The sequence below is a fragment of the Mustelus asterias genome, chromosome 2 (assembly GCF_964213995.1).
Source record: "Mustelus asterias chromosome 2, sMusAst1.hap1.1, whole genome shotgun sequence".
Classification (NCBI taxonomy): domain Eukaryota; kingdom Metazoa; phylum Chordata; class Chondrichthyes; order Carcharhiniformes; family Triakidae; genus Mustelus; species Mustelus asterias.
The window spans coordinates 77045730-77058669 of NC_135802.1; the positions used below are offsets into that span (position 1 = coordinate 77045730).

Genomic DNA, 12940 nt, shown 5'->3' on the forward strand with positions numbered 1-12940 from the left:
CGCTGGAAAGGCGGCGGCTAAGAGGGGATCTTATTGAAACATATAAGATGATTAGAGGTTTAGATAGGGTGGATAGTGATAGCCTTTTTCCTCTGATGGAGAAATCCAGCACGAGGGGGCATGGCTTTAAATTGAGGGGGGGTAGTTATAGAACCGATGTCAGGGGTAGGTTCTTTACCCAGAGGGTGGTGAGGGATTGGAATGCCCTGCCAGCATCAGTTGTAAATGCGCCTAGTTTGGGGGCGTTTAAGAGATCCGTAGATAGGTTCATGGACGAAAAGAAATTGGTTTAGGTTGGAGGGTCACAGTTTTTTTTTAACTGGTCGGTGCAACATCGTGGGCCGAAGGGCCTGTTCTGCGCTGTAATGTTCTATGTTCTATGTTCTATGTGATGAAGTAGCCCACCTTTTGCAGGTCCTCTTGGAATTATTTCAGAACTAAGGAAACAATTTTTGGTATTATTAAGTTTTTATTGGGACAAACCCAAAATAGAACTAACATAAACTGCATTAATTGACAATAAACCGGAGTTGGAAAAGAAAGAGTTTATAATTAGGATGCCACTTTTTATTGCCAGCTGAATCAGTTGCATTTTGTGACTAATCAAACAATTACTTTTCATTTCAATATGAAGTGAGATATTGGGCGGGAATTTCCGGTCGCACCCGCCCCAAAACTGGAAATTCCCACCCGAGGTTAATCGATTTTTAAATGGTCCGTCAAATTTTATATCCCACCCGCGACGATTCCTGCACAGGCAGGACTAGAAAATTTACGTACCTGAATTTATTTCTCATGTAGATTTTATGTCCACTTGATTTTGGAGGTTCGTGGCCTTTTTTATAATGAGGTAAAAACTATGCATGCTGAATTTGTCCCTGTTGGACTTGACCAAGTTTAAATTTGAGAACAATTTAACATGGCATTCTATTATTGTGAGTCACCGAGCTTAACAGTGTTGAGGGTTTAGTTTTTGTAATAATATTCAAGTTGATAAATAACCCATTTGTCCATCACTCTAGTTTATCATAGTCCTTTTTCACAGATATTACCTGGTTAATAAAACCTATAATTAAATGTATTTTGGATATAACAGTGTGAGATGTAATCTTAACATTGACAAAATAACAATCTTCATGCAAAAGATAAAATAAAACCTCAGTATCAAAAAATGAATAATAAAGAAGTTATGAAGATGGGTGAGAGGCAGAATAATTATGAAATCTGAAAAAAACAGAATGATCTACCGAAGTTTATTTAACTTTAGATACCATCTGCTTCCATTACTTATACTAAGGATACCAGTGTAAAAAAATCAAAGTTATTTTGGTTATAATACTCCACTCACAGGGGAGATGAAACCTTTAGCCTTAGTGGGAAACTTATTTTCACACCCTGACCTTAATGACCTTGTTAAAAATGTAACTATTAATTTTGTAGAATTTTGACTGTATCAAACCATAATTTTTACTGATTAAAAGCAATTTGTGTAATTAATTAATTGCACATGAAAGCCCTCTCCAAAGCTAAGTTAAACACATGTAAAATTTATTTTGTGGAATGAACGCACAGGTATTCCCCCAAGCTAAATTACAGCCTTACATTAAAAGCAAATGCAGTGCAATCAAACGCACTTCCAGGACTTCAACTCGTGACCCGTGGGTTACAAATTTAGCTGGAATGATTTGCTGTTCAACCATGTGATGGAAAGAAAATTGGAGCCTCCACCACCATTATTCGTCTTTCCAGAGTATAACATATATGTGAAAGTACACATTGCCTTCGCAACTCAGACTCGTTGGGGAGCCATTTGGCTGGATGGTTGGTATTGATCATATTGATGCCAACAGCATGGGGTTCTATCCCTTTTCCTGCTGGGGTGGATTCAGGAACTGCCTCCTTGTCCTACCTGTGATGGATATCATGGTGCCGTGGGTCAGATCAGCCTTTGGACAGAGAAATGAAGAAGGGGAAGAAGAATGAATTACTTGGGGCCCCAGCACTGATCCCTGTGACACCCCACTAGGTACAGTTTTCCTCCGTGAAAATGACCTGTTTATCACAACTCTCTGTTTATTGTTAGTTATGATGTGGAGATGCCGGCGTTGGACTGGGGTGAACACAGTAAGAGTTTTAACAACACCAGGTTAAAGTCCAACAGGTTTATTTGGTAGCAAATACCATTAGCTTGCGGAGTGCTGCTCCTTCGTCAGATGGAGTGGAAATGTGCTCTCAAACAAGGCACAGAGACACAAAATCAAGTTACAGAATACTGATTAGAATGCGAATCCCTACAACCAACCAGATCTTAAAGATACAGACAACGTGGGTGGAGGGAGCATTAAGCACAGGTTAAAGTGATGTGTATTGTCTCCAGACAGGATAGCCCGCAAGTCCAGGAGGCAAGCTGTGGGGGTTACTGATAATGTGACATAAATCTAACATCCCGGTTTAGGCCGTCCTCAGGTGTGCGGAACTTGGCTATCAGTTTCTGCTCAGCGACTCTGCGCTGTCGTGTGTCGTGAAGGCCGCCTTGGAGAACGCGTTCTGTATTGTATTGTAGCATTGTATTGTGTTGTATTTATATGGCTGTCCCAGTTCAATTTCTGGTCAATGCTAACTCCTGCGATGTTGATAGTAGGGGATTCAGCAATGGTAATATCATTGACCTGTCGAGGGGAGATGGTTATTGTCTGACAGTTGTGTGTGGCATGATGATGGTTGGGCATAGGCCTCAACCATGAGTAGCTCCTGCAACAGTGTCCAGGGACTGAGATGATTGGCTTCCAACAACCACAATCATCTGACTAGCTATGGCTCCAACCTGTGCAGAATTCTTCCCTGATTACCATTGATTTTAAATTTGCCAGAGCTCCTTGAGGCCACACTTAATCAAATGTTGCCATGATGTCAGGGGCAGTCAGTCTCACCTCACCTCTTAAATTCAGCTCCTTTGTCCATGTTTGGACCAAGGCTGCAATGAGGTCAGGAACTGACTAGCTTGGCGGAACCCAAAATTGGATCAGTGAGCACATTATTGTTGTGTAAGGGATACTTGATAGCAATACCTTCCATCACTTTGCTGATGATCGAGGGGAGACTGATGAGGCAGCAATTGGCCAGATTGGATTTGTTCCACTTTAGGTGGGTATGACATACCTGGGCAACTTTCCACTTTATTGGATAGATGCCGATCTTGTAACAGTACTGGAACAGCTTGGCCAGGAGCTCAGCTTGGTTTGGAGCACAAATCCTCAGTATTCTGTGTCATCTGCAAAGCATAGATTAATTTTGCTTTAACAAGTGGATCTTCATATCTGAAGATTAAAATGCTGTATTTGTTTTCTTATTTCATGTTTATTGAGCTAATCATCACCCCTATTCTTTCCCCTTATGCTCTCCTCTGGAAGACACTGACCAATATTGGCCTTTGGTTCCAGAGGGATCACTAGTCTTCAGCCTCCTCTCCCAGTTGGCTATTCTTCTTCATGTGTGAGCCTAGGCTCTGGTATTTATGGTACAAGGGGAGGGGGGGGGAGGTGTGCACCACTTTTTTGTGATGTCCCTGCCACTGCTCAAACAGAAATCAGCTAATCCAGAGCCTATCAAGAATTTGATTTTTCTGGTCTCTGTGACTCAGTATCACACCATGCAATGCAACTATTCATAGAACTATGGAGACGTAACAAGGCCATATTCTTTACTTGGAAAACGTGCTTCACACTTCTGAAATATTCTTTGATTCAATGGCAACATTTTTCATACTGTACAATTTCCACCAGTGTTCCATTACAGGGGCTGATTGCTGTGAAGATCTTCTCAATTATGTTTTTTTTGTGCAGTCTGTTCACAAGATTCATCTGATGGCAATAACCATTTTATGTTAAATTGTTAAGCAGCTCTTTTCAGAATATCCCTCTCATTTTGGGGTCCAATTAATTTTGTGGGTTTTTTAAAATTTTCTATTCATTCTGGTGTGTTTTTTGAGAATTTACTTCATTGCTTTAATGCAATATCAGATCAAATCAATAATATTTAGTTGAAGCAGTTCTGTTGTATCAAAGGACTATGCCAATTATAGAAAAGTTGTAGAAAAGTTACCTTTATCCACAGCGTTCACAAAATGCTTCTCACAAACATGATGAATACTTTGTTTTTTAAAAAAAGAGAAAATAATGCTTCTGAGCTCATGAGATACTAATATGCAAGCATTGCTCTCCTCAATGACAGTGAAGGCATTTATTTAATTGTTTATTCTTAGAAGGTTAATACCTCTGTTAACGCATTGGAGCTTGCAATTTAACATGATCATATTCCCTGCTGTAAATTTAGGTCATTGTCTTTAGCCTGCGTTATAAAGAATATCATTTGCTAAGAATTCCTAACACACAACAATTGTAAAGATGAATCATTAGGGCAAAACCGTATTTCTTAATTCACATTAAAAGATGAGTGGAAGGTAAAATAGCAATACACTTAAAAGATAAAAACAGTTGAATCACTGTTGATTCCTGTGTAAAATTTGGTCAGTAACATCCAGAAAGAATGAGGCAAGTTTTTAATTTTGAGTGAAGGTTATAATAGATTTTCTGAGTGTATATATTTTAATTGAGTGAAATAATTCATTCAATAGTTAACATAGTTAATGATTTATGTGAACTATTGTTAGTTCAACATAGTTGAACTAACAATAGTTCACATAGATAGTTAAGAGTAGATAATGTTCTATAATAAGCGTTAGCTATTTGGTGAGGGTGGTGGGAAGGAGCAGTTAAAGGATATTTTTATTCTTTATCCTCATTCATCTTTTTCTTGTCATTCAGGTTAGAACCTGGATCCTTACAGTCGGCTACACCACTGCATTTGGAGCCATGTTTGCAAAAACATGGAGAGTTCACGCCATATTTAAAAATGTGAAAATGAAGAAAAAGGTAGGGAAATACTCTCAATTCAACTCAATCTTTAATAATATTCCAAACGATTTTCTGTGGTGCTACTCACAATAGATCAGATAATATGTTGTTTCATAAAGTACTTAGCATTGTGTCATGCATAATATGTTGTTATGCAATTGTGTGAACCTTGGTCCGTCCCTTTAGAGTAACAAGGTGAAATTGCTGTCACTGTACACACTCGTAAATCAACTAGAGATTAGACAGACTCTTTTTTTAATACTTTATTTGACTGTCCTGAAGTCAACTAGAAGATATATTCTGTTGCTGGAGATGTTTCCCTGCACATTAAAAAAATACAACAATGGTTTCTTTTTAGTTTTGTATACTTTTGTATACTGCAACGTGTGTGTGCATATGCACATGCATTCACAATAACAGCATATGTCTATTTATCACAGTCATGATGCACACAGGTATGAGGGCTATCTGTTATTTGTCACACCTGATAACACCCAAGAGGCGATGTCCATAGCAGTAATGACCATTTCTGCTGTTGTTAACGGGTAATACTATATTGCTTGACAATCCTTCCACCAATGCAGGAACTGTGGCACAGGTTCCCCACTATTTTACTTGTTTAAATGATTTATCTTGTTTCCCAGGTCAGTAAGTTAGTTTTACAATGCTAATTCAATATTAAACATTAATTCCATTCCTTTTTTCCCCACCTCTTTACTTCAATTTATACTCCGTCAACCAGACAAGCTCAGTTGTTCTTCCTCAATGGCTCATTCTAAGAAAAATGATATGACCTGTTCATACTTCCTGGTCAGTTCTTTGAAACTGTTTGTGTTTCCCTCTGTATCTTAGTATCTTACTGTGTTACCAACTCTGCCCCTCATCAGTCTTGACACATCACTCCAGGTACTAAAGGGCAGACATTTCTAGTCATTCCTAGCAGTCATTCCTGAACCCTACTATAACCTGTGCCTTAATTCCTAACTCTGCCCTACCAACCCTTTCTTTGTGAGCTAAACGGGATAACCAGGTGTGCAGATCAAGTTGTGAGATCAGCCTTCACCCGTTCATGGTAACATAGGCAGCATGCCAATGTACATGTAGATGATTGCTGCATGCTGAAGGCTGTGTAGGAAGTGGAAAGTGGGAGAGATATTTGTATCTGCTGGAACCAGGAGAAGACCCAAACACACATTCAAGTAGCAGAAAGAGCAACTAGCAATGATGATCAATGGCAAGCATCAAACCCCAGGAATGTGGATGCAGTGTGACAAGAAGTTTAATTATCTCATGCAAGTGGGAAAGGTTAATGAATGAACCTTCAGCTGCCATTTCCTACCAACTGCACCATCAGCCTCACAGTTCACCAGACCCCCATCACTCACCTACCAGCAATCTCAATCAATCAGGATGATATCTACTATCCCTTTGCTTCATCTGCCTCTGCCACCTGGGCTCACAGTATCATTTTGCAGCTTGCACACACTGCCAGGACAGCTACATCCCAAAGATTGAATGATACTCACGGGCACAATTCCATCTCTCTTGCAGGATGGCAACAGGATCTAATCTAGCATGGGACAGGCTCGCCTGTATGCTCTAACCCCTATGGAGGAAATGGTGCTGACTATTATTGGGACAGTATTGTTGAGTCTGGCCAGTAGCAGGCTGAAATCAACAAAGGTGATGGTATTCTCATATGAATCCTTCTTGCATCTCCCTTCCCCCTCAATCCACAATCTCTTCTGATTTACAAACTGCAGATGGTTTAAGCATGCACCTCTTACTTTTCCCCTGCCTTCCCCGCCACAACCTGACCCTATGCATTTTTCCTTCCAGATACTCATGATGTGAAATCTGGACAGGCAGTGGCGGGATACCAAGAAAGAGAGTGATGTTGAAGACATAACACCATCATTTGGTTCCACACACACACACACACACACACACACACACACACACACACACACACACACACCAGCTCAGATACTGTCACTGTGTGTGCTTTAGAGGAGGCAAGATATGCACATGGTGAAACACTGAACATAAATAGGCTGCAGCAAAGAGAGGCAGCAAGGATAGAGCAGGTGCCCACTTCCACATGGCTTCAACTATATAAAGCTCAGATGAGTAATTTTATTGGGAAGCCTACAGAGGAAGACTGAAGAATATTCACAACAAAGAAATTGCACAACAAATGCTTTGGGTGCATTGGGAAGCCTGCCCGAATGTTTGTTGTCAGTGTTGAGGAGCATGGAGGAGTCCAGCACCATATACGCACAAAGCTTTGCGCAAAGCTTGGAGCCCATCCCTTCTAACTGGAAGTGGTTGACAATTCTTCATATTCTTGTTGACCTAACTATGATGCAGTGTTTGGTGGCCAATGTCATGGCCATAACACAAGCAGAAGCCACTCGAAGTCTGAATATTGGTACAGAAGGACAGCTTGCTGCCGCCTTAATTTGCTGCATTAATTTGCAAAAGCCTTACAGGTTGCCTCAGTCTAGCAATCTGTCCTCCAACATATAACTACGATTGTTGAGGTTCTGCCCCAGGGCAGTGACAGTGGCTCCCAGTGACAGTGGCTCCCTGAGCCTGCTGTTTTCTCAGAGGACAGCAGCTATTCACTCAGTGCCTTTCTATTGCCTGTCACTAGACCAACTCAGACTGCTATCTGGATAGTACCATCCATAGCTGGGTCTTCTAAGACTTTGGGGGGAATTTTACCATTTTGAGTCTAAGTGCCGGATCTGGGCGTCAAATAGATCCGCGCCTGGAATCCTCTTTCCAGCGCGCCCATACGCGTTTTACCGGCTCCGGCCCGATCCGCGCTGTGTGCGGGGCTTAGCGCTGGCGGACCGATCGGAGCTCTGAACTGCACATGCGCGCCCGGGTGCGCAAAAAAACAGAAAGAGCGGCTCTCTGACGTTCATCCTGTGGTCGGGGGTGGGGGGAGTGGGGGGGAGTGGGGGGGGGGGGGGGGGGGGGCGCGGTAGAGGGGGGCAGGGGGGTGGGAGGGGAGGGGGTGTGACGTCTCATCCTCTGGTCGGAGGGGTTCCACTGCCTGTCTGCGGCCGATCCCTCCTGGCACCATCACTGGTTCATTACCAGCCACAGCCATCTCTCCCGCTCTCTCGCACCTGCAGGGAAGAGTAATCTGTGGCTGGTAGTGAACCAGTGATGGTGCCAGGAGGGATCGGCCGCAGACACGCAGCGGAACCCCCCCCCGACCAGTGGATGAGACATCACACCCCCTCTCCAGCCCCACCCAGGGGATGATCGGTCACACCCCCTTCCCGCAGAGGATGAGACGTCACACCCCCTCCCCTCCCACTCCCCCCCCCTCCTCCCAGAGGATGAGACGTCACACCCCCTCCCCTCCCACTCCCCCCCCCTCCTCCCAGAGGATGAGACTTCACACCCCATCCCCTCCCACCCACCCGCCACCCCCCCTCCCCCCACTAGGGGATGAGACGTCACACCCCCTCTCCTCCTCCGACCCCCCTCCCGCCCCGACCAGAGGATGACCTGGGTCAGAGAGCCGTTGCAGTCTCTGACCCCGCTCTTCGGAGGCTGCAGCGGCGACTTCAGACTTTTATTCTGCAGGTGGGTTACAGCGCGGGCGTGGATTGGGCCAGAAGACGGTAAAGTGGGATTTGGTAGTAGAGTTGGGCGCGCGGTTCATTAAGTCGGGTTGCCCGATTCGGGCGCGTGCCAAACCCGCGCCAGAATCGGGTGTCGGTAAAGCCGTGATCTGCTCGGAATCGGGTGCAGATCGCGGTATAGGCCCGACACCCAACTTTACCGCGATTTCACGCCCGAAAACGGGCGCAAAGTTTTGGTAAAGTCAGGCCCTATAGGTGCTTGAGGGTGACCTTCCACCAGCTAAGCTAAACCAATGGAGTAGTATGGTGTAGGTGCACTTGGACAGACAAAGGCACACAGATGACTGCAACAAAGAGAATGTGCAAGGATAATCAGTTGATGTTTGTATAAAATATAATGAGTGGATTTTCCATTCTCTGCACTGAGTGTTGGCTGAGCTGAGATAACTGGTATGCAGGTTGCGGGGTTTTTTTCCCAAGTTATTTGGAGGCAGTGTCGGGAGTAGTGCCAGAGTGTAGTGCCAGGATGCCACAAGGCAGTGCCAGAACCAGTGCCAGGATACTGCATAGGCATGTCCCTCTCCTTGAGAGCTATAATAACCTGTACATCCCCGGTGGGTTCTTGTCACCTGGTTCCCATTTTTGAAAAGCAGTTGTAAACCTTGCCGATAAATTCCAAATGTGGGGAACAGTATGGCAAGGAAGTTCACTCATGATATTAAAATTTATTAAAATCAGGTTCAGAGGAGCTCAGGAACCTCATTACATCACCGGCGAGGGCTGGGGAAAATTGGAAAATGAAATCTTGTCTGCAAGATTCTCATTTTCCGAATCTCGCAAGATTTTGCACTCATGTTGCCATCTGCGCTTGCAGCAAACGTGGATGCAAAATCATGGCAAATATCATTTCATTAAAAAAATTTGGTTAGGACCATTTTTTCATGTTGACCTTTAATTTTACACTGTGGCCTAGTGGACCCTATGATTGTCTGTGAAAGTTGGAAGGGAAGGTGTGAGACTGTTGCAGAATGGAGAATGAGGTTATTGATCACATGAATGAATTCCTGATGGAAAGAAGAGACAGAAAGTTGCTTCCTTCCCTCTAGTTCCTCCTTCTGCTCCTGAACTGATCTGTGTATAGCTGGTGACAAGGGCTCTGTTGCAAGATGACGAGGTTGTTCAGCATGCAGCACACCACCCAGAAACATGACACCCACTGAGCGCTGCAGGGATTCTTCAAAGTGGCTTAAGCAGCAGAAGCATTTTTTTCAGCCTATCAGTTGTCTGCTCCATCACATTTTGTGTGGTAGTATGGTACTTATTGTATGTATGCTGCACATGTGTAGATGAGTTGTGCACAAGTGTTATTAGCCAACCTCTGTTTTGCCATGGTAGCCCTAATTCAGCTGGCAAGAAGGCTGCAACAGAATGGATATATCTTCAATTCTGCCAGGATGCTGGACATTAAGCTGCAATGTTCTTTGTCTATGGCCACACACACCAGCTGGACATTTAGAAAGTGGAATCTCTTTTTAGTCTCTCTTTGAATACCAAGCACCATTGATCTCATTTTCTTAACAATGAACAGCATACACTGCAATGTTGCAAAAATGTCCAGCTTCATTCTGAATGGAATCAAACATAACAGGTGTTTGTCACCATAGTCACATTGACAGCCATTGGCAATGCTGTTCTTGCCCTGTTCCATGGTTACACCTGTGGCAGCAGCAGGTGGCAGATTTAAGTCAGGATATCTCCACTGAAGTACTAACATCACTCACTTGGTTCCCACCTTTCTCCTTCTCCTCCTCCACCCATCTTCCTCTATCTTCTTCCAGCAGCTTGTCCTACCCTGCATGGCCTTTGTTCATTCTCTCAGTCATATTGCACTTCAGAGAGCCAGGCGGTGAAGGATAGAATTGAGGTATAGTCTTTACACACTTATGGGGTGAATTTCCCCATTCCGCCCACCACGGGAATCGTAGCAAGTGACAGGCAGAGCATGGAAAGATCCGTTGACCTCGGGTGGGATTTTTCCGTTTTGGGGCATGCGCAGCCGGAAATTCCCACCCATAAGCTTTTATTTAAAGGAATCACATTATAAACATATATCTCCTCGCTCACAGTTATAATCTGCTTTTTTTGGTAGCCATTACCAATTAATTGGCACATTTGGAAGGGGAACAACTACTCCAATGTTCCCGCATATAGGAGCATAAATGAATCCAGAGTATAATTATACACACAATTAGTATAAATCAACAAATTATGGTGAAATCCAAGAGAGATGTCTACTAGTGCATTCATGTTTGAAAACAATTGGTTTATGCAGAAACTTTAAATGAAGAAGTCCAAAGCTGTGCGGGTTAGATCGATTGGCCATGCTAAATTGCCTTAGTGACCTGGGGTGTGTAGGTTAGAGGGATTAGTAGGGTAAATGTGTGGGGTTGTGGGGATTGGGCCTGTGGTGGGATTGTGGTCGGTGCAGACTCGATGGGCTGAATGGCCTCCTTCTACACTGTAGGGTTTCTATGATTTCTAAGATCTTCAATAGCTCCCCCACCACTCCCTGTGGACTTTGGCAATTTCAAATAATTATAGAAAGTATCAAAACCATGGAGGATTATTGTAACATTTAGAAGAAATCAATTAGTAACTAGCCTGTAAGTAGCTCATGATCTTTTTAAATAGTGTTGGTGTGGGATGCGTACTGCCACTGACCACATGTTCAGCCATGCGTAACCAAGAAAGATTGAGAGAATATTAGCACGGAACAGGTTAAACGTTTAAATGGTCCCTCTAGTTTTAAATTAACATTTATATATTTCTGAATCATTCTGTTAAATTGGGCTATTATGTTGTGGGGACGGAATGACTTAGCTATTGGAATAAAAATAAAATTTCAAAATTTGCAAATGAATCCAACCTTGGAGGAGTGGCTGACGGTGAGGATGATACCAATTCACTACAACAAGATGTAGAAAGGCTAATAAAATGGGCACACAAAAGTCAGATAGAATTCAATACAGAGAAGAGTGAGGTGATGAACTTTGGCAGAAGGAATAAGAAGAGACAATTTGGACTTAATGACACAGTCCTATTTGGCGAATAGTTAGCAAAACATGGGGGGTGGGGGGGCAATTCTCTCAGCCTACTGTACTGCTAAAGCAGCGCAGCAGGCCAGGAGACTCGAGTGGACGCCGTTTAATGGGCTCCCCGCTGGACGCCACGGCCTCCGCAAGTCTCTGGGCGCTGGATTTCCAACGCCATCAGCTCCATGCCAGAAATCGGCGTGGAGCTCTATAATTTATTTAAGTTAGGATTTGCATCTAATTAGCAGGCTTGGGACTGAAATTTCCAGAAGGGGTGTCGGCCTGCCAGAGTGTCGGGACCGGTGGGGGAGGGCGGAATCGGGGTTGCTGGTGGTTTGGGAAGGGGGATGGAGATCGGGACTGCCGGGGGTGGGGGATCGGGGCTGCTGGTGGTTGGGGGAGGGGGGTGGAGATCGAGAGAGACAGGGTGGGGGGGTGGGCTGGGCAGAGATTGAGGCAGGCCGGGGGGCCAGCGATGCGAAATCGTGGGGCTGACCAGCGATCGAGCTGCCAAACTCTCCAGTGGGAATAGGTCCCGGCCACTGAATTTCAGCATGATTCATGCTAGGCCTCTCTGTGATGCACAGAGTGTGGGAGATTCATTTTGAAAATCCCGCTGAAAAAGACCAGCGGGATTTAGTCCAGTTTTTGCGTGAATTCAACACTTAGAATTTTTTGGGAGAATCCCACCAATGAGATTTCCAAGAAGTTAAGAACAGTTTGGACCAGCATTCTTTTTTTCCCATTTTACTGGTGTTCCATTTTAAAGTATGAAAGAGCAGTTCAGAACACTATTCCTGTTTCCCCATTTTACTGATTTTCCCTTCTGGGTTTGAACTTCATAGATAGAGGTATTGAAAATAAAAGCACAGAAATTATGCTCAACTTGTATAAAGCTCCGTACAAGCCACAAACAGTGCATTGCATCCAATTTTGGTCACCACACTTCAGGAAGTATGTGAGGGTTATTTTGTGTCTGACATCCAAGAGATTGATAAACACAACAGACACAATTTTACCACAAATCCATAGCTTCATTTTCAAAAATTTAAACTTGAAAACAACACAGTGATTGAAAACATACAACTATCCCCCTAGTTAGTCAGACTAGATTGAATTCAGGCTGATGACTCTGATCTGACTAGGACCGATCTACTTCCAGCAAGAATTCTCCTGCTGCTGGTTTTGTTCCAGATGGCATTGTCTTGATCAGGGCTTTTACACTGATTTTATACTTTGGTTGCTTGGTAACTGTTCTGTGCTAATATTGCTTAGCCATTCGATTGGCAGACTTTAGTTCCTGGCGTGTGTGCTGACATGTTCGGAGAAT

The 12940-nt window shown here is 43.7% G+C and overlaps 1 protein-coding gene across 1 annotated transcript in view; it reads left to right on the top strand.

Moving 5' to 3' along the window:
* The window catches only part of gabbr2 (gamma-aminobutyric acid (GABA) B receptor, 2), an 895535-nt gene that overhangs the window by 768105 nt on the left and 114490 nt on the right, over positions 1-12940 (top strand). Inside the window, 1 exon segment of the mRNA XM_078200470.1 lies at positions 4824-4931. Within this exon segment, the coding sequence (XP_078056596.1) occupies positions 4824-4931 (108 nt within the window).